This window comes from Aythya fuligula, chromosome 9 (assembly GCF_009819795.1).
Source record: "Aythya fuligula isolate bAytFul2 chromosome 9, bAytFul2.pri, whole genome shotgun sequence".
NCBI classification, from domain to species: Eukaryota; Metazoa; Chordata; class Aves; order Anseriformes; family Anatidae; genus Aythya; species Aythya fuligula.
In genome coordinates, this window is record NC_045567.1 from 24187611 (window position 1) to 24212470 (window position 24860).

Genomic DNA, 24860 nt, shown 5'->3' on the forward strand with positions numbered 1-24860 from the left:
GTTCTTCTGGGTTGGATGAAATCCTTCCTGGCAGGTCTTCAGCAAGCGCAGTCCCTGCTGCTGGAGCTGTATGGGCGGCTATATTTAGTAATCTCTTCTGACCATAAATTGCAATTTGGGACCCAGATTTTTCTGCAGCGTTAACTGGTAGGAGCCGAGCATTTGCATGCATTTTAAAACCTTTTTTTTTTTAATTGTTTCTTGCTTTAATATTTGGTTGCTTCTATGTTTGTAGTGGCAACCAATTATCAGAAAATTCAGGCAAAGCCTTGACATTCCTCCTCCTTTTTTTAATAATTCATTCAAACACTTCTTGCAGTGTTCCACCAGCTCAGTCACGCCTTTTGGCAAGTGCAGATGCTATTGATACGCCAACTGGTAATGCCCTTCAGATACGGCCAAGTGGACGTGGAAGTTGTCGTTGTTTGTCCCTTGTGTCTCTCCGTGTGCGTCTTCCAGGGTGAGCAAAGCACAAGCCCTTCACAATAAGCTTCAGCTTCTTTGTTAAGCCTAGCAGGAGCATTAAAATCGCAGCTTTGTCTGGGGCTAATTTTCAGTTTAATTTCCCTGCTCATTTTAATTTTTCTCCTAAAAAGGACGTGAATAATAATTGCCTTCCTAGCACAATTAGGATTCAGAATTTGTGTCTGCTCATATGCAGTTTCGGTCCAAATGCATTTCCTTATATCAGGGTAACAGCTCCTCTTATTGCTCTTAATATATTTACTAAACATTGCTTTTTGGTGCATGGATGCAGTTGCCTAAAGAACCAGAATAAATCCTGGGTTTGATGCCAACCAAATAAAATTAATCCACTCTTGCTTGGATTTCTTCTGGCGGCGTGTCATCCTGATGGTCATCCTGATGGGTTACCTGGGAACATTTTCACCCTCTCTAAGTGGCAGCACATCCACTGTAGGATCGACCACAAGATCAGAAAACGCTCACGCTAACTTGACGTAAAATAAAGTGCCTTCAGGAGCTCCATTTATTTGGTTTATCAATGGGAGGATAATGGGGAGGTGGGATCAATTTGCATGCATTTGCATGAGAAAGAGCAGTGCAGGTGAGCAGACATTTCACTCGATTCAGTGGCTGGAAGTCAGAGCTAATGGCAGATTCAGACTGGAAATGATGTGAAGGTTTCTGCGCTGTGTGAAATCGCCCGCTAACAGGAAGGGTAATTAACTTCAAGGGCAGTGGAAGATCCTCTGCCTCCCAAATAGAGCTGGATATTTCTCTAAATGACTTCTTCAAGCAATGAGACAGAGCGGTCCTGTGCTCCTCCTGGTTTGAGATGTCAGACGAGATAATCGTAATGTTCTCCCTGCTTTGATAAAATTCATCTTTTAATTAGACGGCCCGGTTCGGAAGCCCTCCTCGTGGCTCTGCCAACAACGGTGTCGTCTCCAACAAACCCCTCCCTGCCCTGAGTCCTGGTCCTTAGCTGCAGAGTGACCGCTTGCCCATAGCACAGGGCGCTTCTTGCTAATTCGAATTAATTAAAATTCTTTCTTAAAAAAACATGAGCACGTATTTTGCTGTCCCTTCTCCCATCGGAAGATGGAAAATGATTCTTTTGCAGTTATCCTCACCTCTTCCGATCCAGGTCCTGGATCGAGGAGCCCCGTCCAGCACCGCGTGTGCCTCCCCGTGCCTAGCAGGGGCGGTGGGCGGCAGAGCAGGGGGCTGATTTCTGCATTGCACAGCGCGTTGCCTTCCTTGCTGCTCGGTCGAGGACGTTTAAATACCTCTATTTAAGAAGTGAGTGACAAGCGCTGTCTCAGGGAAGAAGCTCAAATGCATAATTTAAAGCCGTAAATCATCATCGCTCCTCGTTTTTATTGTCACTCTTTGCTTGGTGCTGTTTGCGTTGCTCGGAGCCATAAATCCCGTGTCCGAGGGGATGCAGCTCTCCGTGCTGGAGGCATGAAGTCAGGGCGAAGCTCCACAACAGATGGCCTTTTCTTTCCGTTTCACGGACACCGCTTCTCACTGGGCAATTTGTTATTTTCTACAGTGGAAGCAGCTGTGGATTACTGTAATTATGGATTTCATCTCTCTCTGGCAATCCGGGGCGAATACTAATTTGAACTTTATGCATCTCCTCGGAATCAGGTTAATTTTCTCGTGATGCTGGAGCTGCTGATGAGCTAAAGATGTTTGTGAGGCCGATGTTTTTCCTGCTACGGCGATACGCGGTGCGTGGATTGCAAAATAATAGTGGTGGGTGTCGGGTCGGGTCTCGTTGAGCCTCCTGGGAGCGATTCCTGAGTCCTGCATCGCTGCTGAAGGCGTGCTTTTGCTTCACATGGTGAGCTCGGCTTTCCTGGGATCCAGGCTGATCAATAGCAAATTATTTGCTCGAATAGTTCCTTCGGAGGAAAAAACACTTTGAAAGAGAACTGGTAGGCTGCTTGTACCAAAAGTTAGGCTATGGGAAAATGTTATTCCGGAGTCTCTTTCGACCTGTTTGTTCTTTAAATAGCTCCTGGCTTTAGAGGGCAAAACGTTCGTCCTAGCACCGTTGGTAGATCCTGCATTATCCTCTCGAGAGTAGATTATGTTTTGCTCTCATGTTTTCCTTTTCAATGGCTATTAATAGCTTCGTGTCCTTTTTCCAAGGGGTTTGCCTTAGCAAAATTCCCCTGACTTCAGAGGAGTTATTTGTGGCTCGTGCTGATGGAGGAGAGCATCAGCCCCGTGAGATGCCAGATTTGGGCCTCCTGCACTCCGGTAAGGGACACACCAGGGTCCGGGGCAGAGTTTTTGGATCTCCTTCAGCCCCCACCAACCCCTCCTCACGAACAGGGTGAGGAGGCGGTTTGCCTGTGTGAGTGCAGCTCCCATCAATGGGATTGCAAAAAATATCCCCTGACTGCTGCTTTCCTGTCCTGAGTGCCCAGCAGGGGACCGAGGTGTCACCAACACCCCCTGAAGCTTTGTGGCTGGGTTGCTCGGTGTGGAAAGAAAGTGAAGTGGGAGTGAAGGTGCTGGGCTCTGCTTAAAGCAGGAATCTGTCATGGAGCCGGCCTGGAGGCGGGGTGAGGTGTAAGGTGAGGGCACGCTGCTGTGAGAAGCGAGTGTGGGGTTGGGTCGGGTTTGGGGTGGTTGATGTAAGTCCCGAAGCATGTGTGTAAGAGTACGCAGAATGTGGAATCCCAAGGGGGCTCAGTACATATTTCACATTCCTCTGGTGGAAATCGTTTCCATGACCATGAAACGATGGAGCTTGGAGAGGAGCAAACGAGGCAGTGGCAGTGGCACAGCAGCTGGGGCTGCCCTGGCAGCAACCATCTCACCTGGCGGGTCAGAAGGGATGCTGGCCGTGTGTGGTGGTCGTGGACATCTCTGAAACGTTCAATCTGCATGGGATTCTGCAGCCCCATTTACACGAAAGGCTCTGGGTTCCCAAAGCAGTGTTGGGGCTGACGATGTATCAGCAGTGCTGAGGCTTTTGAGCACAGGCATGCTGAAAGGAAGGTTTGCTCCCCAGAACAGAGCTGCTACAAACCACATGAACATCTCCATAAACCCCGGGAGAAGCACCTCGCTCTCTGTGGCTTCCAAATCTTGCTGCTCTCTCATCCCTAGAAATCAATTGATCTTTTGTTCCGTTATTTAGGCGCAAACAAACTGCTCTGTAATTCTCTTTCTCCTCCTTTATGCTATTTTAAAAGGAGCCCCTACACGTACCCTTTCCAAACAGCGTCTTACCCCCCTCTGCATTTTGAAGATAGAGGCTGGGAAGGTCCCAGCCAGCCACCTGGAGCTGAATTAATGCCGCCTGGCCCAGCCAGCTGGAAACTACCTGATCTTGATAACCACCTCCTAACGCGTTCTTCCCCTGTGCTGTTGTGAGATTCAGTTCTTTGCCTTTGGTATAAATCGCCACTTGCATGCAGCGAGGTAAAGCAGTGAGTGCTGAGAAACGCGGGCAAGTGGGGCAGTTACATGAGGACGTGGGGGCTTGTGAGGCCTGGGTTCCTGCACAGGGAGGGGTTTCAGCATCTCCTGATGTGGTTTTAGTCTTGTGCAGGCTTTTTTTTTCCCCGTAACTCGAGAAAAATGTGATTTTTGGTGAATCAGCTCTGCAAGTGTATTACCTCGCAGGTACACAGCATAAAGCAGTAGCTTTCTGTGGCCGAATGAAATACCTGAAAATCAATGGAGCTATTAAAGTCAGCCTTCTGTTCAGCTGGAGAAGGGAGCTTCAGGGGGAAAACAGACACGCAGTTTTATAAAGGAACCAGGGACATTTTACTCTGTTTCACGTGGCTTTTATTCAGCATGAGCTGCCCCGACTGCTGCGGGCACAGAGCGCAGAGCCCCCTACGTGAACAAGACCACGTTTTTGGTACATTCTCCCAAAATTGTGATTTAATCCTGAAATGACTTTGTGGAAAGGCAGTGGGAGAGCCCCAAATGCCCCTGTGCAGAGCAAAACCTCTTCTTGGAGGAACACGAAATACCCAGGCCTGCACCCAGCGCCTCTTTGGGCCTTCCCTGGGAAGGAAACTGGTTTAACTGTAACGGGGGCTGTGTGGTGCTCCTGGGGAGAGCTCCTCTGCTTTCCCTACAATAATTTCATTCGTCTCCCGTGGCTTAGCCTGCAGATAAATTGACCACAACTTCAGTGATATTTTAAGGTTGAAATTTAATCAGCAATTGACTTTGGAAAACTAAATATAAACCCAGGAGAGCGTGCTGCTGAGCAGGGCAACTTGTGGCCGCTCCCTGGATGAATCTAACCTTTTCGCCATTCATTTTTCTCTCCTGCCTGGGAGTTGGCAGGAAGGGCAGAGCACGGGGCAGCAGCCTTCGCCGCATCCCTCCTGCCCAGCTGGGTTTGTATCGCTGCTGGAAAGGCAGCAAGGAGCCACTGCCCAGGGGCAGGAGCCCTTGGTGCTCACCGCCCTCTGCATTTTCTGCGTAAGATTCCCTAAGGTTGGTACAACCATGCCACCTTGTGTTAATTTCTGTTTTCTTATGGCTTTGAGCAGTCACTGAAAAAAAAAAAAAAGGAATAATTTTCTGTCTTTGGATGTGTATCTGTAGGTTGGTTTTTAATGCTATTAAAGATTTATGTGGGGCTTCCTGTCCTAACCCGGTTATGTATCCATAGCAGCTGAAGAGACTCCTCTTGACCATCTGATACTGGAGTTGGTAGTACTCGAGTATTTATTGTGAGGAGTCACATTTGAAAATGCTGTAAAATAAATAATAATTAAAAAAAGTGCTCTGGATATGCACGAAGCTTTTCAAAAAGAAAAGGTCCTGGTTAAACCTTTGCTTCTTTTCTACAGTCAGCAGCAGAATACGTGAAGTCCCGGCTGCCTGAAGTCCTAAAGCAACACCTGCAAGACTATGAGAAGGACAAGGAGAACAGCGTGCTGTCTTACCAGACCATCCTGGAACAGCAGATTTTATCAATTGATCGAGAAATGCTGGAAAAACTGACCGTATCCTATGATGAAGCAGGTATGGTTTTATTTCTTCCTAAGTGAGGCTTTACTGAAAACAAGTTGCCCACTTCCAGATGTTCTTCAGACTCCTAGGGCTCGTGTTGGCAAATTGAACTCTGTCCTTAAAGGTTTGGGGTGCTTCAGTGAAACATTTTTCTCCTAAAATCAGGTTAATTTAGGAGAAAAAAAATCCACTTTGGTGATTTGCATCCTAAATAGGTGAAAGGACAGTTTTTGTACCAACACTTGGCTCTTTGTAACCTACAGATGTTGGTGCTGGAGCCATGTGTTTTGCATTGTCTCTGCGAGCTGTGTGACCGAGCCACACAATGCAGTTTGGAAGGATTTTGCAGCCTGTTACAATGTTCTTGTTAGATGCACGTCCTGCACGTCACTGGGTTCTTCACGACTTAGTTTTGGACTTGCCTAGCCAAGAGTGTACTGGGGAGTCACGGCATCTGAATTCTAACTGTGACGTGATGGGTGTGGGTAGTCAAAAATAGACAACTGGTGGAGTGCTGGAGGCATTTAAGTAGTGCAGTTACGGGGTTCTTCGCTTCTGGTATTTGTGCCTTGACAGTCTAGGTATGTGGTGGCTTTCTTAGGTGCAGCTAACACTTTCTACTAGGAAAAAACGTGTTTTGTTTTTTTTACTACAAAAAGTACAGTTAGAAGTGTTACTGCTTGATTAATATTCATGGTAGTGACTGGATTTTCTTAGTCCCTGGTACTTTCTTGTTTTGTTTTCCCTTTGGCCGTAGCTGGCACTGCGGTGCCCTTTGGGAACCGTTCTGAGCATAACTCAAGGTTTTTCTTCCAGCTGTTTTAGCCAGAAGCCTAAAACTCGTAACCAGGTTTTTCATCCCCTTTAGCTCACGTTTGCTAGATACCCTTCCAAGGGGATCACCGTGTTGTTTGGCCCTTGCTAGATGGCCCTGCTAAAATCCCCATCCTCTGAGTTCATCTCCCTTAGCCCAGCTCTGGAGAGCCAAGCAGCAGCCAGCCTGTGGCGTTTTCTCCTGTTACTTTGGACTTAGGCTGTAGTGGCCTGAACTGCTTAAAATGCTGCAACCACTTCCCAGCTGTGTTCAGCCTCCTGCTCAGCCTCCCCCGCACTATCGATATCGTTCTCTTAAGCTACTTTGATCTCAAGCGCTCCAGCAACTTAAAGTGCCATTTGCCGACTGCGTGCTCTGGGTGCTTAGAGGACTGTGAGCTTTAGGAACTTGAAGTAATTACAGTGCTCTCGTCCTTTATCAACCACATTCATGCTCTCCCCCAGTAAATAAGCCTGATTCTCTTGAACTCCTTTGATCTCAGGAGCTCTCAGGCAGCTCGCGGTGCCGTTTGCAGCCCACTCGTGTGCTCCTGTGCTGAAGGAGCTCGGAGTCGTGTGAGTTGTTGAAGGACAGCACGGTTAACAGATGGGCACGGGTTGTCTTCTTCATCAGGTACCTCCTGCTTTTAATGATGCATAAAAAACAAGCTTTGGAAGTTGTTCCTTTCCGTCGCTTCTGTTTATATTTTGAACAGAAAATTTATCAGCCCGGTGGCTCCTGCAGATCTGTCTCGGTCACGCTGGTTCGGTCCCTTTATTTCTGTAGTCAGTTTGATTGATAGGAGTTTGTTAGGAAGGGAAGGGTACAGGGGAGAGAATTACCAGCTCCTGTCAGGATAAGGAGAAAGCATTTTTCTTTATGGAAAACTGCGTGTTTGTGCAGAGCAAATAAAGAGTAAGCTGCTCCAAACACACGCTGGGGATTTATATCTTACAATAAAACAATGGTGTAGAAATTAGGAGCTACGTAAATACCGAGTTTAGAAAGGTCTTGACGTACACACACGTCCCAGACAGCGAGTGTGCCTTGTTGTAAACTAAAATCCTCAATTTGAGCTGGCTGATTGCTCGGAGGCACGCTGCTGGGTGTTGCACTTAGGTGCCGTAGTCAGTGGTGTGCTGGAGGGAAAAGCACTTCTCAAATGGGTCTGAACTCATTTCTCCTGTTCCTTGTCCTCGCTCCATCATTTCAGAGGTCACAAACGCCTTTTCTGCGTGTAGGATTCCTCTGCATCCATTTCCCAGGTGAAAACAGAGCTGTGCTAAACCAGCCTGGGCTTCTGGTACGATTGTGCCTGTTAATTGAGCCGTTAGAGCACGGCTGTGATGTTAGTAACAACGTGCAGCTTCGGAGGGCTGGACGCCCTAACGCCTTCCTCTAAATCTTCCCTGTCAGGAGCTCGGGGTCCCAGAGCTACCAAACGCAGGGCGTTCATCTAAAAATAGTCAAATGTTGACAAGGTTTTTAGTGAAGTTTGACTAAGAAAGCTTGGTAAGATGAAAGCAGGCCCAGCGTGACAGATGGGTACAAATCCTCTCCTAATCTCTAAATCCCTTCGTTTAAAAAGTGCCGCTCTTGGCTCGCTACGGCTGGGGTAGTTTTGGGCCAGGATCTTTTCCTCCCTCAGAAGCGCTGTTGGATGTAAATCCTGCTCCGCCTACCTACGGCATCTCCCCTCTCTGGGGTGGTCAGCGACTGCTGGACAAATGAAATTTTGGGATATTTGAAGGTATTTTGGCACTGAGCTCTTGCGTGCCAGTTGGCTCCAGCCTGCTGGGAGATCTGCTGATAGTTCGTGCTGTGACGGGCGGCCGCTCTCCCCGGGTGACAAAGAAAAAAAAGACAAATTTCATTTTGCCTCACCACGAAGCGCTCGTGTCCAAAGGGAGCCAGGGAATCCAGCTCGGCAGCCAGGAGCACAGGCAGCTGTCCCCGCTGTCCTTGTTGTGGATGCCTCCATTTTCAGCCCTTTGCTCACCTTTTCCTCCTCCAGCCCATCTTTCAGTGCCACTGAATGAGTGAAACTGCTCGTGTCAGCAGTTTGTTTCCGTAAGGAGTGGTTTTACGCTAGCAGCTCACGTCCCAAAGTGCCTGAATGCTCCTGTCTTAGTGACAGAATTTATTTTCTGCTGAGAGAAAACGCGCCCGTTAGCACTACGGCGTGCTGCAGCCCGTCTGAGTGAGGTGGGGTCTGTGCTCTGTGCTCCGCCTGCACCCAACGTGCCCGGCACGTGAGGTGTTTGCCACCCTGCAGGAGTTAGCACACGATGGGTGGGTGATGAATTAAATCGATTCTCCTGCTCAGCCTCTGTTCCCGTGCCTTGCAGAAGCCCAGGCTGGGTTTCTGTGCCTCCTGGGCTCTGGGACAAACGGCCCTGAGCGTAAATCCAGGACTCAGGATTCGTTCTGGCTTCAGGATCTGCAAGAAGACGCAGCCTGGCACCGGTCTGCCCAGGTCCCGGCCCAGGAGCTTTGGCTGCTTCTGGCAGCTGGACAGAAAAACAAGAATATCCAAGGTTCAACTTCACTCCAGTAGGCTGGTGAATCCATTTCTCTCCCACAAATGTCCAGGTTAGTGTGGGCGCTCTGGGAATACGTGCTGCAATTTGGGAGAATGAACACCTTGCTGGGGAAACATCATTTTTTTCCACTGCAAGAAGTTTGATCAGGTAAAGCCATTGTTCTACATCGCAGCCAAGCTACAGTAAGTTATCTTCACCGTGGTATCTATCACACGATAGCTCGTGCACGTTACAAATGCAGGAAGAAATCTGTTGGGTTTGCTGCAGCCACGTTATTTAAAAAAAAAAAAAAAGGTCTTAAAATTCTGGGAGCCTGCTTTTGGTACGTGTTTGGCTGCTCCTTGACACACGGGGCTGGTCTGTGGGGACAGAGCTGAGCACAATTTCAGCAGCGGTGACTCCCCAGGGCTTAAATCCCGGCCTGAGCAGGAGCCCAGCACTGGCAGAGTCAGAGGAGCTCAGTAAGAATTGTTACCCCGAGAGCCTGACAATCACCACTGACCTCATCCCATCTCTGCACGAGTCTTCGTGAAATATTCTGTGGCAGCCACCAGAGGGACGGCTTCTGAATGACCTGGGAGCTGACACACAGCGGGCAGGCTGGCACCTGAAGGACGTGCGTGGCGTGGACTCCCCAGGGCAGCCCCAGGCCTTTGTTGCAGTTGGTGTTACTGATAAAAGTCAGACCTGAAACGCAGCCACCTTCCTGCATGAACCTTTGGGAAGCCCTGGTAGTGGCTCCAGACGATGTGATGGAATTAGAGACAAATTTTAGCTAAGCAGGCTGCGCCCAAATCCTGCTGTAAAGCCATGTGGCTTTGGTTTGTTTAAAATGTTAGATCCTGCTCTTCCTTGGAACAGTTCGGTGCTGTCCTCTCCAGGCAATGCCTTTGTCTTGCCCAGTGAAAACCTCACAGCTTCGTCCAGATTCACATTCATAATTTTTGCTGCTGCTGACGCCAGGTCTCGGGGGTTGGAAGGCTCCTTGCATCCCCTTGGTGGGTATTTCTGCTTCTGATGTATTCAACCGCTGGGCGTGGTGCCGAGGTGAAACTGAATATCACAGCAGTGCCAAGAAATGGACTTCAGAACGGAACTGGAGATTCATTCCTCCTGCTTTCGGGTAATTGTTCACAAGGACGAGGGATTCATCGTGCTGTGGTGGAGAGACAGCATCTGAGTCTCTCAGTCTGTGGGCACATCCCAGGACGCTGTAGCTGAGCCTGGTGTGGTCGGGGTGAGCAGCACCGGGTGCTGGTACCGACTTACAGCTTAATGGAGAGAACAAGACAGGGCTGAACAGGAGCACAAAGCAGTTCTCTGTTGTTTCAGACACCAGATCTTGAAGCGGTGTCGCACAGGCAGGTAGGGATCGTCTCAGGGTGGGAGCTGAGCTGTGATTGTAGAGGTTAAACCTGATTTCTGCGGGTCTGTAAGCACGGGGTTTCTTTTCATCTGTTTTAAAATACGTCATTCTTCTAATCGTAGGGAAAAAACGTGATGCTGAGATGATTAAGAAACTCTGAGACCTCGCATTTTTCAGAAAGGTTATTTTCAGGCCTGTGCTTTGCAGCGCAGATGTTTGCAGGATTTATTTAACCATGGGAAGAGGCAGGCACCGCTCGCTCGGAGGAAACACCAGCGCCAAGGGGACTCAAGGACAAACGTCTGCGTGCTGGGTGCTCTGCTCGGCCCCCGCCACCGTGCAAGAAGTTTGGAGGAAGGCAGTCGGGCACCTTAAAAATGCAGGTTTGGTTTGGAAGGGTGCCGTGAGGGTGGCAGGCTGTGCCATCCCGGTGGTGGGGCAGAACCGGGCGCTGGGTTGGAGATTGCAGTAACGCTTTCTCTAATCCGTGTGGCTTTTGCTGAGAGCAATTGTAAACGATTTCAACACTTGAATGACCTCTAAAGGAGCAGTGGGCGAAGGAGCGCTAATGAGCACAATTAGCTCGGCCTGCCGCAACACCCTTGATGAAGGATTTTCATCCTGCATGGATGTTGTGAGGTCTCCTCGCGGCCCTGGTGCGGATGACACAGGGATGTCTGCTGCCTGATTGATCTTTGCTTACCTGGTAGGTAAGCAGCGGAGAATGAATTTATTTTTATGGCTTCAGGTTGCAGCTGGTGGCTCATCCCCAGGGCACACGAAGGCGGCGTTACAGGGTCCTGGTGCTGTAACCTCGCTGCTCCTGCCTCCTTCTAACCCTAGTGGGAGGCAGGAGCCTGCCCTGCCCTCCTTGCTGCCTCATCACGGCCGTGAGCCCAACCACCCCCCTCATGTGGGGGCACCAAACCCCCCCTGGCTAACATTTCTGTTCACCAGGCCCCTCCAGCTCCTTCTGTATCTCTGTTTCTCATTGCTTTTATTTCCCTGTACAAGGCTCATTCAAGAAACCGTTGGCTCGAGGCCGTGTTGGAGCGCTGCTGCCTTGCCCCCAGCCTGCCCTCCTGCCCCACCCCATCTGTGCAGGCAGCGTCCAGGTTTTACATTTTCTGGTGGTTTTCCTTTTAAATGGCCCAGCGGGGCGTTATTCAGGCAGCTGCTTCGAGGGAGCGGCCCACCACGCGCTCAGTTCTGGGCCCTTTCTGCTGGGAATTTTCCCTTGTGCACTCGCGTTACATCTGAGGCGAGTGACAAGAGCACAGCAATTCCTAACTCTGCACAAGGTTAAACGGCTGAAATAAAAATAGCTGGAAAAGAAAACAGTGAAATCAGCTGGCACCGGGGGGTCAGGGCCTGGCGCTGGCCCAGCCACCAGGCAGAGCATGGCGCAGGCCGAGCGGTGCGGGCTTCATCCTTCATCAATCACATCGCAGGCTGGCTCCTGGCTCAGCTTCTCACCCTCTTCCGTACACGCAGGTCGTAGATCCACGGAGACTGCCTGCAAAGTCACCTTTGTTTATAATGACTGCTTGTGGAGCTGTGTGCTGCCCGAGCATGGGGCCGTGCTGTGCTCCTGGCGCTGTTTCCCTGAGCAGGACACGTGGGAGTTCCTCTCCTGCCTGTACGAGCAGCGAGCCCCGTGCTGCTGGCGCTCTGCAGGGCAGGAGGGGGCTCGTCATTTTGCTCTCCCCTGTGCTGAGGGTGTCCCGGCAGCAGGAGCCCTGCATTTGGGGTGCCTGGGGGGAGCCTGGGGCCGGGTTCCTCTGGGTCCTGCTGTTTCCAGGCCGTTAGGCTGTGCAGCGGGCAGGGGTTGGCACCAAACTGTGCCCCTTTGGGTCTGCGAAGCATCAGCCAACTGCACAAAATAATCGCTGTGTGTGCCTGCGTTCTGAAAAGGGATTTTTGGTTTAAAGCTGTGCGAGACAGACCGTTAAGTTAAAAAATAAATTCCCCAGCACGCAGCGCGTCTAAAAACAAATTGTTTATTGCTGGCTGTTACATTTATCCCAGCCGTGGGATATTCCACCACTGACACGGGAACGGCAAGACTCAGCTCTTCATTCTCGTTTTGGGCAGCACCGCAACAAGCTGCAGCCGTGGGAGTTCAGGCTGAGGGGAACAGCGTGGGCTTGGGCCCGAGCAGAGCTCCCTGTGGGCAAAACCAGAGCTCAGGCAGCTGCCCAGGGCTGTGCTGGCACTCCCAGCTGTCGGCGTTCTCCTTAGAGCTGCTTCTTGGTCGGGTTAAACCACACACACAGACGCACTGCTCTGCAGCACGCTGCTGCCCGAGGGCCCTGCTCATGCCCTCTGTGCCCCCGCAGGGATTCCTCTCTGCCTCCCTCCTGGCAGAGCCACGCAGACATCAAAGAAGCCCGTGTTGGAGCAGTGTTTCGCATCCTGCCCGTCTCCATCTCTTGCCCAGCTGGTGCCACTTTCCCCGTCAGTCTGTGCTATGCAGCAAGGGTGGGTGCCTCGTGTTAATGAATAATTAGATGGAAATGAACAACAGAGGTGAAAACTCAGCCACGTGCTTCCCTCGATCGTGTAAAAGGAAAAGAAAGCAGCCACGAAATGAATTTCATTTACTGGTGAAGGATGCTGGAGTGCCTGTTGTAAGAAGAGAGCCATAACTTCAGGAGTGCGTTGTAATGAAACCTGCGTGTCAGCAACGTTCCCTTTTAATGTTTATGGGTGTATGTATCAAACCTCAGTCACTTGTCATCTTTCTGCTCTAACATACGAATGAAATTGCGACACCAAAGCTGGTGCAGGAGTATTTCTATTAGCTGGAGTTTTCATTAAGGCAGCTCATACCACACTGGCTACAAGGGCAGAGCGTACAAAAGGCACGTTCTTAATGGCATCCGCTCTGCTCCCCATCAGTTGAATGAGGAAAAACAAACCCCTGGTGTCAGTACCTTGGGAACAGCCCATTTTCTCCAGTGTTTCCCTGCCACTTAGCTGACGGTACCGTGCCTGTGGTCAATGACTGACTAAATGCTCTGTGTGTTTAAAGGTTAAAGTAATTAACAATGTCAAATCATTTTCTTTTTTTCAATAAAACATCCTTCAGATTGTAGCCTTCCTCCCAGCAGCAGTTTTAGCAGGTCTGCTGTCCCCTGCTGCTCTTCTTGGCCATCAGGAAAAGGCGGCGCTCAGAGACTGGAAACCTATCTTCCCACTGAGCCCCTCCCCAAAATCACAGATCTGAAGAACGCTTTCCTGCTAGTCATTTTTCCTACCTGAGCATGAAACCCCTGAGTTTATTTTCAGCCTCGCCCCCAGTTGCCTACCTGCAGAAGCAGGCAGTGAATGCCAAGCTAAGTGCCCACCGCAGCAGGACGCAGGGTAACGTCTGGCCAAACAGCAACGGTGTGAGATAGTGTGAGCAGGGAATGATTCGGTAAAACCAGCTGATAAGAGAGAAAATCTAACAGACGTAAGTAGCGTTAGAAGAAAGCTGCCACTGTGATGACAGCCTGCTCCCCGGCACTGATATCTGAAGCAAATTTGCAGATATATATTGCAGAAAACTTGCAGCGTAACTGCAGGTATTTGTATCCTCTGTAATGGTTTCTGCTTCCCGTTGCCTTCTGCTGTTCCCCAGGTACGACTTGTCTGATCGCGCTGCTGTCGGATAAAGAGCTCACAGTGGCCAACGTCGGCGACTCGCGGGGAGTGCTGTGTGACAAGGACGGGAACGCCATCCCCCTGTCCCACGACCACAAGCCCTACCAGCTGAAGGAGAGGAAGAGGATTAAAAGAGCTGGTGAGTTACAGCGTTTGTGCTCCGGATTGAGGGTTCATCTTTATTTTCTCTCCTCTGTCAGTAATGCAGCCTTCTCCCCTGTGGGACACTGAGAGCACCAGAGCGAGGAATCAGCAGAAAACCCCTTCCATTATTAACACGGCTCTGCTGGGAGGGGCTCACGGTGCAGACAAATGGAAGCAACTGGCCTCTGCCTTGATGAGGTGGTGTCAAAGTAAGAAGAGCGGCCTTCGTCTGCAACAGCCAGTGTGCTGTCCTGGCCAGTTCCCCTGCGGGGAGCACGTAAACAACCAGCAGCAGCCCCCTGACACAGCCCCCTCACAGCCACATCGTGGCAGCAGCCCTCATCTAAGAGGCTGGGTCTGAACCTCAGCGAGGTTTAGTTGCTAAACTAAGCAGAGCAGGAATCTAATTCTTTACAACTATTTTTCATCCCCATATAATCGCTGTTAATAAGCACAAACGTATGTTGCAGCAATCCAGAAACAGTAATCTTTCCACAATGAATCTTCCTAGCTTGCTTACCCTGTCACTTCAGCGACCCCCTGGGCTAGCAGTTACATTTGGAGCATCGAGTTTAACAGCCAATTCTCCACGAGTTTGTCAGAGCCTCTTTTGAACCCATTTCTGGTGTGGCTCCCACAGCAGCCTGCAGCAGGGAATTATTTGGTAAAGAAAAAAGTGCTAAACCTACTGATGAGCGTTGCCTCTAGAGATGCATTGTTTCTCTGCCTCAAATTCTTCATCTGTAAAGTGGAAATAACACATTTTTCCCTGAGCATAAAGCATTTTTAAAAGTTTCAGGTTATCAGTGTGCCCACACCAGTATAAATGCCTGTACGTGTCAAACGCCTGCCTGCTCGGTTTGCTTTTATCACCAAGGAAGCGTGAGAGCAGTGCGATTCTTCTGCTGCTACACAGAGACCCAAGGTCGTGTAAGTTCCCCAAGGGGACATAAAAAGTTTACAGATCCTAAGGAGAAGGAGTAGGAAAATCTTGGTCTCGCTTTGCTTCAGCTGCGTACCTGGGAGATGTATTCATAAAAATCGGAGAGTTTTCCATTTAGCAGTTCAACTTCCCAAGGCCTCCTTTAACAACATCAGCCAGGTGCTCTGCACAATTGTTCATTAGAGAAGGCCTCCACTTAATGGTTGTTTATTGTTTATGTTGAAATGAGGCTTTAAAACACAGCAACATGTAAAATGAACCTGGATTTCTGCAGGAATTTCCAACTTTGGAAGAAGCTAATTTCATAGACAGGCAAACATTATAAATACCTGCAGCTGAACAAGAAATACTCCAGCTAGCATAATAATGTAATGGATTTACTCACCTGGTGCCTACTGAAGAGTCACTTTGTACTGCATACAGCACTGCATCCAGAGGCTGGCGTAAGCGCGCTGCAGCGAGTCAGCATCAGCTCGCTCCCTGTGAGCACAGTAACGGATGGCAGCAGTGCTCTCCTCTAATTGTGTGTGATGTGTGCTTAAACTGCCTCTGCCTAATTGCGTTTTGCTTCCCCCGTCATTCCAATACGTACGTACCATTACACGCCGAGTTACTACGGCTCTCACCACTTCTGAAGAAAATCCCTGTGCTGGTGAGGAGGTGGCTGTGCCACGGGCAGCTCAGGTGCCCTCCAAACACGCAGCAGCAGCTGGACAGGGCTCGTTCAGCTGCCTGGCTGAAGTGGAGTTGCAGAAGGGTAAAAGAGGAGCTGAAAACACTCTGATAACTCCAAAGAACAGCCACATCTCGAAGAGCACCAAAGGGGACAGGCTGCAGATACAGACACCAACCAGTTCGTGTAACCTGGTTGTGTTCTAATGCTCTGTGTTGGGCATTTCGCAAGTCAGTTGTCCTCAAGGGACTCTGACTTTTGATTCCTGTTAAGCTGGAGGAAATCCTGCTGTGCATCAGTGCAGACAGTGGCACGCAAACGCACACATGTGAAATTGAAGCTGCTGCCATTCTGCTGTGACCTCGAGGCCCTGTGTCATTCCCTTCCTAAGGCAGTCGGGCCGTGTACTGGCCAGGCGCTGGCTGAATCAGTCACTGGTATCAGAGCAAAACCTGTCTTAGTACGAGCAACCTCTAAATGCTGTAACACATTTTCAACTGGCAGTAGCCTTAATCGTGGTGATGGTCAGTCAGTCAGTCAGTCAGATCCCACCCTGCATTTTTCTAGCTTAAAATTTTGTGATTGGTTTGTTGACAGTGTTTTTCTGGGTGTGTTTGACAGACCTCATTCGGGGCAGTTTGCTAGAAGAGCCTACGAATGTTTTTGCACTTGCTGCTTTCCTAACGCCTTAAGTGAGATCTGGGCCCTGCTCCTGGTGTTGTCGCTGTTACGTTTCCTTCAGAGATCTGAGGTGGGGAAACATGAACTTCACTGAAAAAGGAGGGTTCACTGACACAAGATGTAAAGACTCATTTTCAGTATTTTCATTTCAATATCGCCACGAGGCTTGCCAATAACTTGTAACTTGTGCAGCACAGCAACACCTGTCTGTGCGTTCGGTACGGTGCAGTCTCACTGGGGACTACAAAGCTGCTTCATTCAAAAGCGCAGCCACTCGTGTGCTCCAGCTGCTCCAGCAGCACGAGCAGGCGGGCACGGTCCCGCTCTTCGTTGCAGCACTGTGGCACTGACTGATGACATCCCCTATTTTTTGAGATCTGTAATGTTGATGTAGCTCAGGACACCGCATCAGGAATTTTTGGGTGGATCTGACAGCGAGTCGGGGGAGGTTTTAACAGCGTTTGTGTTTCCCTCCAGGTGGATTCATCAGCTTTAATGGCTCCTGGCGTGTTCAGGGGATCCTGGCCATGTCCCGCTCGCTGGGGGATTACCCTCTGAAGAACCTGAATGTTGTCATTCCCGACCCCGACATCCTCACCTTTGACCTGGACAAACTGCAGCCAGAGTTCATGATCCTGGCATCCGACGGCCTGTGGGATGCTTTCAGCAACGAGGAGGCTGTCCGGTTCATCAAGGAACGCTTGGATGAGCCACACTTTGGTGCAAAGAGTATAGTTCTACAGTCCTTTTACAGAGGCTGCCCTGATAATATAACAGTGATGGTGGTGAAGTTCAGGAATAGCAGCAAAACAGAAGAACAATAATTACCAGTGGTTCTCTGCCTCACGCTGAACTTAAAACAAACTCTTACATTTTAAACATAGTGGAAGGCTCTAGTAAATACCATTAAGATTCTCCACGAAAAGAACAGATCCCTCTGGTCTTTGTTCTTCGCTTAACAGAAGGAGCAATACAACCAACACGTTTTGAGTGATTATCAGAATTAAGTTTGTTCACACCTATCTGTCTCCTGTGACCTTGCTGCTCCTTAGAAGCTAACTGTAATCTTCCATTTCAGAATTTTCTTTCAAAATCCTGCGTATGCTTTTCACTTGATTTTTTACCTCTCATTTCTAACAGAGGTTTGATGCGCAGCAGGGCAGGGCAGCGCTGCTGCCGATAGCAGGTGGTAGTGATGGTGCTTCTCACTTGTAGGTGTGACTTTTCAGGACGATGCTCTAATGTTTCTCATCTCTTTTCTTTTTAATCTGCAGTGATGAGGTTGTGTTGGAGGAGGTCTGTGTCGGGCTGTTACTGGTACGAGGAGGAGCCAGCTGTTTGCCCGCTGTCACACAGCTGGCTCGCGCTTTGCTTCCCCTCCCACCCCGCATTAAATAACCCCTGCCGAGCACGTGGTTAGGTGTAGGTACTGAGCTACCCGAAGACACACACTTGTCCAGTCCGTGCACTGCTTTACCAGCATTTCTTCTACGCCACAGCATTAAACTCCAGCAGGATACTGGCGGTCTGAGCTCTGTCACCTCCTCTATCAAACCAACAAACAAAACCAAGCTGTGTTGCGCTAGCAGAATGCCTGTCATTGCCTGAGACTCACCTTTCTGTTATTTTTTTCGCATGGACTTTTCATAGGCATGTAAGAGAACAATGCAAGATAAAATTCATTTCCTTGGTGACTGTTTGGAAAACTAATCAAAGCAGAAGTTCCTTAGAGCTACTTAGGTGGAAGTCACGCCTCTTAAAGACTTCTTTGTAGCACCGCAGGTTAATTTGTGGTTTTAATTCGGGGGAAGGCCTCCTTAGAACGTTTTTTTTGGTTTAATGGATTAATGCCAAACAGTGTCACCGCACTGTTGAGATGAAAGCTTGTGATAAATCTAGATGAAAATATTTTTAGATCTAACTTTCAATATGTAACTGTATTTTGGAACCTGTGACTGTTGTAAGTTTAAGCAATGGCGTTCTGAGTGTGCCATCTGATAACGTAGTCGGCTGCTTCATGAACAAGGGGCAGCAGCGGCGGCATGACAGGACTGCACGTGTCAGGGGAACAGAGTCAGGGCCCGAGTCGGATGTTGGTGTTTTGGGTGGCTTGCCTACCTGGGTCGTGTCCCCTGGGACTCCTCCCCCCTTCAGAACGTGCTCCTGGATGATCTGCTGCCGTCTCTTGTCGTGGAGGTAGTGGAAGTTCTCCGGAATTGGTCCCTGGGCTGAACCAGGGCCATCGGCTGTAGTTAGAGAGTAACTAACACTGCTTCTTGGGTGAGGATACAAAGTAATTAGACAAAAAGCTATCGCCCACATAAAGCATTTGCTGGGAAAGTGGCTTGCAGGTCTCTGCAAGCTCTGTTGTGGCTGTGTTAGCAGGTAGGATGTCTCTCAAGACGAGAGTGCAAATTCTGCTTTCTGTGCAGGGAGTTCCCAGCTCAGTCTTTTCATTTTTATTTCTAGGTTAGTTCTGTCCTACCAAACTTCCCTTCTTGAGTTTGTTTGGAGATAATCCCAATTTTTAGCTGGAGATGTTGCTATTGCCAGTGCTCTCCAACATGTACACGTGGCCTTCAGCTGCCTCTTCTCGGTCAAAGCTGCGAGTAGAGCCCCTTGGCTCCGAGTGGAGGACAAAGACACAGAAGTACAGAAGTGTCCAGCGTGCTCTGAAGCCAGCCTGAGTGGCCCTTCCCCAGAGGATGGAAGGTTTCAGGCGTTTTTAATCCCTTGAACAGGAAGAACAGCTTTCAGGGAATTTGGAATGCAGATTTGCATTTAAATCGAGTGGGTACCCAGAAATGCTGATAATTGCAGGGTTCCTCCGTTGTTTTATTTTGAAGAAGTATTTGAGGTCAAATGCTGTGCAATGAAAACCTCGTGTGCTATTTTCAAGGGAGTGCTAAATCACATCATAATGCTACAGCAGCAGGATCGAAACCGGGCTCTAGGCAGAGCTCATGGTGCATGGAGCATTTGCCTTTCCTTTCTCCTTCACAGGTGGTGGTTCTGTTGTGCTGGCTTTCCTGTGTAGAGCAGAGATTGGATGTTTATCAAAACAACTGCCCAGAGAGAAGAATTAGACCTAGCAGTCCACAGAAGACTGAAGCAGAGAGGCTTGTGCAGCAGTGACAGAACCACCAGTCCGTCATGGGCATTTGAGAACTTGGAAGCAGAACAATGGGCAGCTCCAAAAAATATTTGTAGCCTAACCCCACTTCAGTGAGAAGCTTATGCCTGCAGTAAACCTCTCCGCAGCGCACGTTCCTGAGGCTGGCAAGCATTGCTGAGGAATTCCAGACCTCCTGAGCACGGCTGCCTTTCTGGGTGCTCTAGCACTTGAGATAGCTGGGAAGTGAGGTAGTGGGAAACGCGTGCCTTCAGAGCCCTGTAGCTGCCATAGGAAGCTGAGGGAGGGAGTAAAGCGAGCTCTCACATGGCCTGCTTGAAGAATTTAAGAAAACTCACAGCACAATGCAGAAGTGTCCTGCAGGCCTGCTTGGATATTTATGCCAGGATTCCCTCACGCCCGTGGCTGCCCCGTCAGCTACTGACTCGGCTCTGTCTCAGCCTTTCAGTGTTTGCAGTTACAGCAGTGGTTGCTCCAGCCCCTTCAGCTGTCTCTGTAACACTCCCGCCCTGGTAGCAGCTCCCTTCCTGGCCACGGGTGTTCAGGCAGTGATCTCTGGTGATGCTGCTGGCGTTTGTTGTCTTGTCTTGCTTTGGTTTACTTTTAAAGAACTGGTAACAGCTGCTCTAGGTATAGAGATGAAGGAGTAGCGGAGATGGAGGCTTCGTGCAGTCTTCCTTGTCCAGGCACGGTGCCTGCCCATGTTCCCTGCCAGATGTCTGTTTGCTAACCCAGTTTTAGCTCTGCAGCTTTCTGGCTGTGCCGATTTGTGCCAAATTCTGCTCTGATCCATGCAGCTAGCTGCCCCGTGACCAGGTTAAGTAACGTCCATATTGCTTATCCAGCCTAAAAGACCTAGGGCCTGATTCTCCTGCCTTACTCATGCAGCCTGTATCTGGAAGGAGCTCCCAGCCATGCAGCACGACGTGGCTCAGCATCAGGGTGGCAGGATCCCCACCCGCCACCCCGGCTGCTTAGAGCAGACGTGGCAGAGCCCCCTCCTTGCCTTAGGTGTTGGTGGAAGTTTTTTGTCAGTTAAGCTCCATCAGCGACATCTGCTCATCAGGCAAGCGCATCTACCGGCAGAAAGCTGATGCATGAAGTTGCTGCCAAAGAGCATCTTTTGTACGGCCCAATGTGAAAACTGTGCCTGTACCCGGTCATCCTGCCCAGGGCTGCACCTCGCCGTTTGCTGCTCCCGGTGCCCCGAGGGAGCTCCACGGTTGCGGGGCGGTCTCACAGCTCCGCCTCGTGGTCGGCCCCAGGCACGGCCCGGGCAGTGCCGAGCTCAGAGCCGCGCTGCGGGCACACAGGCACGGGACGAGGAGATTTGAGGCTCCATTGCCCCTTGTGCACGCTCCCCGAGAGGCTGGCGCAGGCCCCTGCTCTCAGGCTGAATTTTGCAGCACCGCACGACTCCGGTGGCTGCACTCCGGTGTTTGTCTGCGGGCTCCAAACATCTGCCTGAGCGCAGCTCGCTCAGACCACAGCAACACGCTGGGAATGCTCCAGAACTCATCGCTGGTCCCGTGCGAAACGCGTGCCACTGCTTTTGGTGGGCACCCGGTGCTGGTGGCAGGGCAGGGCTGTGCTGTCTCTGCGGACAGGTAACGTTCTGGAGGCTGCAGCAGCTCTGGAGGCCTAACATTTCTACAAGCACTAAATCTGAAAGGAATGAGTCCATTTTATTGATCGGTATTTAGATAAATACAAATAAAGTAAATGCCATCTAACATAACGAAGAATTGTCTGCTGACTTGCAAACATAAGGTCGGCATCAAAACTACTGTTACTGTTATCAGAGTATTATACCACTTACACATGGTAAAATTTAAAAAGTTGTGAAGATTTTGGGATACAGAAATTAGTACTAGAACACTGCATCAGCTTGAACTAACTGTTTGCTATGTCACCACTAATGCTGAATCTTGAAAATAAAGTTTGTTCAGCTGCTTCTCAGAATAGATGGCATTCTGGCTTTATACAGTCTTGATATATTGCAAATGTATGCAGAGAACCATTTAGTAAATGATTATATCAAAGGAAAAAGCCACAACTCATCAGCCTTTTCTAAAGTAGTTTGTTCGGCCTCCATCCGGAGATCTGGCCGCACACAACTGCACGATTAAGGGACTTACAACGTGCTGCAGTGTGACAGCTGTAAGACCAGAGCTGCTGCCCCTCCGCGTTACCAATCTGCTATAACTTAGCGTTCTAAATCTGAGGGCTCATATCTAGTAAGACATACACAGTTAAGCTAATATTGATTTGCATTTTGAATTACTTGTATTTGCGTAGTAGTGACAGGCTCAGGTAAGCAGCTGTTTTAAATACTGGTTTCCCCCAGGTAGCCAGAGGTTCCAGGTTTCAGTTTATCACCAGTTACACGAACCATTGCAGACTTACTGTGCTCCGTTAAGCAAAGTGTGCAGTCAGAGCAGCTGACGCCTGTCTAAAGCCATAAATAGAGAGGCTGACATCAAGAGCAATTCTGGACTAAAGTTTTGAAATCCACTTTTATGAGTGCGTCAGCTCCTACATCTGGCATTAAGGACAAACGGAGGTGGTTGAGCAATAGGGAAATAAAGCTTTCACCCTGCATTTAAAGCACCAGCCGTGTGTTCTTTGAAGCCTGTGCAGACCCGTTAGTACCTCTTGGGACACAGGCGCTCAGAAATCTTTTTCAGCCTGTACGCAGCAAAGCTAAATGAATAATCAATGGTAGCACTTTAGAAATGAAAATATGGGGCTGAGAAGCCTTTTTCCAACACTCCTACACTGTGTTCAGGGGCGTGAGGGTAATGTAGACAAAAGTGTACTTTAACTGCGTGTGCTTTAATCCTGGTAATTAGGAGAACAGCCACAATCAAGCTGTGTGACAAATACCTGCTCAGTGCCCCCAGGAAGCAGGGCTGTGCCAGTGCCACCACGCTTCCAGGACCCCATGACATTCAGTTGGCCAAAAGCAGCACGAGTTTGCTCCTGTGCCTCTGCTCATGCGCTCACTTGGCCTCATCTGCCAATGAAATCAGACTTTCACGCCAGAACTAGCAAAGTCCCCATGTGATTTTTCAACTTTGTCTTTTGAGTAAGAAAACAATGAGTAATGTTAAAGAGTTGCCTTTGGAAAAAAGTTCTGTGGAGTTAGTTCCACTCTGTACCGAACCATTACACTGCTCCGTGATAAACTGTTTCTTGCAGTGGTTAGCAAGTCCTGGATTTACAAATGAAGTTCACTTTTGTACATTTCAAATCCGCCTGCCTTTAACATGTCAAACTATACCAACCATGCTAGCATTAAGGACAAAGCTAACAGGGGCCGGGGCTGCAAAAACAACTTTAAAGCTGTATCGCACGAGTATTACACTGAGTGCCTGCAAAACCACTTCTACACATGGCATTTGGAAGTGCTCTCAAAAAAAAAATGACCAAGAAGAACTCATTATGAAAATGAAGTGCACAGTGAGGGTTCTGTACGGGTAGCGCGGATGTTTATTGGAGAACAGCCTATACAACACACAAGATAAAACCACCACGCTTAAGCAATTCGTCCTGGTGAAAGACAGCTTCCATTTAGTACAACGTCGCTGCATTCTCTTAGATAAGAGCCTCTTCAGGCTTCTGTCTTAACATTTTTTCTCTCAAAAACACGTGTTTCTGAGATTGCATCTTTACTGCAAGCTCAGGGGAGGCTACGCTTTCCTCTTACTTCCAGGCCCACCACGCAGCACTACTGAGAGGAGCAGCGAGGACACGGGCTGTGTCACCCCAGGGCAGAGAGCAGACCGGGATGCTTATGACATCTACGCACCATCGTCACTCACACTATAAAAAACCTCATTCGGATTTGGATTAATGTGGCCTGGAAAATGAACGTGCTGCGTAGCAACTGTGGGAAGGCCTGAGGTAAACAGTGCTCAGGAGAGGTCACCTGGGGTGAACGCTGTGTTTTTAAATGCTTATTTCATAACAAGAAAATCAAGTGCAGTCCCGTAAGTGCAGGTGAGACAAACTGTCCTACAGAAGATAGAATGTCTCCTCGTACCAGGGGCAGGTGGACAGGGCCTGTAGCTAAGACTCACGGAACAGCAGTGTCTCGGTCAGACTGTGCTTTCTTACAGCCTGTGAAAGAAAGCATCTTTATGATTTTCACAAACCCAGTCTATGTTTCTGTTTTTCACAAGTTGGGGTTTCTCTAAAATGAGGACTAATAAACCATCTGCCGTGTTCCTTTTTAACTGTTTGCTTTCCTTCCTACATGGAGTCCTTTCATTCGGCTATGGCTTGCAGCAATACCCAGTAACTGCGTTACAGCTTGACAAGCTCAACTTAACCGTCAGACTGCAGAAAGCTTTCCATCTCTTTCCCCCACTCCTCGACTGTAAGCAAATCACAGGAAACTTAATAAATGACCAATGTGGTACACATTGGTCAGACAAAAATAGAGACAAAAAATTGGGAGTAGAGCTCTGCCTCCCCACCGCCTTCACCACCGCTAACGTACCTGGTAGGCACATCAGCAACTCGGTGTCACTTTGGTTGGTTAACCTCCAGTCAGCTTCTAGTTTAATTTTTTTTTTAAATATGGTGAAATTACATCATTTACTGTACAGCCATTCATGAGGTACTTACCACTTGCTCTGAGATCTTTTAGTACTAACTAGAGAGCGCACCATAAAACTTAGGAAGATGTGCCCACCGGTCTGCGTGCTCTCACGCTGAGCTGGTTGTAGAGAATAACACCTCCGGATTTGCAGCACACGCGTAGTGGCTTATACTGAACTTGGTTATTTTCAAACATCCACAACACACAGAAGTATTTTGACTTAGGAACTCTGTGAAACAATGTACAGGCAAGACAGGCTTGAAATGTCAGGCTGTAAACCTTTTGCTGTTCACCCTGAAGTAGTTTCCAGACATCTTTGACCAATGGATTATCAACTTTTTCAAAACAGAAACATATCACTATCATAACTGCTTGGCATTTTATGTTAATATGGCTTTCTGAGCCACCTGCGTGCACAGTAAAAAGAATCTTAGGATTTGGAAAAATCTTAGCCTGTGGTTTATGCATAATTTCAGTAAGCAGATGCTATAAAATTTGGGCCCAGCACTGATTTAAATGCTTGTATTAGTCCCCCGTCTTAAGCTCTTTTACCTGTTGCATGGCTGCTCACACCAGAAACTCTCCCGATATTTGCTTTAAGCAGAACCATTAGCGTAGTTGTGTGTTTTTCCAGCCTTTTAAGCAATAATAAGGTCAGACTCAAATACAAACTAGATTTGGGAAAGAATTTCAGAAAAAAAAAAGAAAAAAAAAAGAATCAGGAATACTTTGCAGTGCAGAACTGATGTTCCCTTTAAATGACAATTTCAGGTGGCATAAACAGCTCACGGTGTATATAAAGCTGCATTTGTGAAAGCAAAAGCCTTGTAATCTATAATC

The 24860-nt window shown here is 48.9% G+C and overlaps 1 protein-coding gene across 1 annotated transcript in view; it reads left to right on the plus strand.

The window, feature by feature from the left end:
• The window catches only part of PPM1L (protein phosphatase, Mg2+/Mn2+ dependent 1L), a 66719-nt gene extending 41994 nt beyond the window's left edge, over positions 1 to 24725 (plus strand). Inside the window, exons 2-4 of the mRNA XM_032192925.1 lie at positions 5307 to 5481; positions 13818 to 13979; positions 16759 to 24725. Coding sequence (XP_032048816.1) covers positions 5307 to 5481; positions 13818 to 13979; positions 16759 to 17105 — 684 coding nt within the window. The 3' untranslated portion in view covers positions 17106 to 24725. The remainder of the gene's footprint in view (positions 1 to 5306; positions 5482 to 13817; positions 13980 to 16758) is intronic.
• The last annotated feature ends 135 nt before the right edge of the window (positions 24726 to 24860 follow it).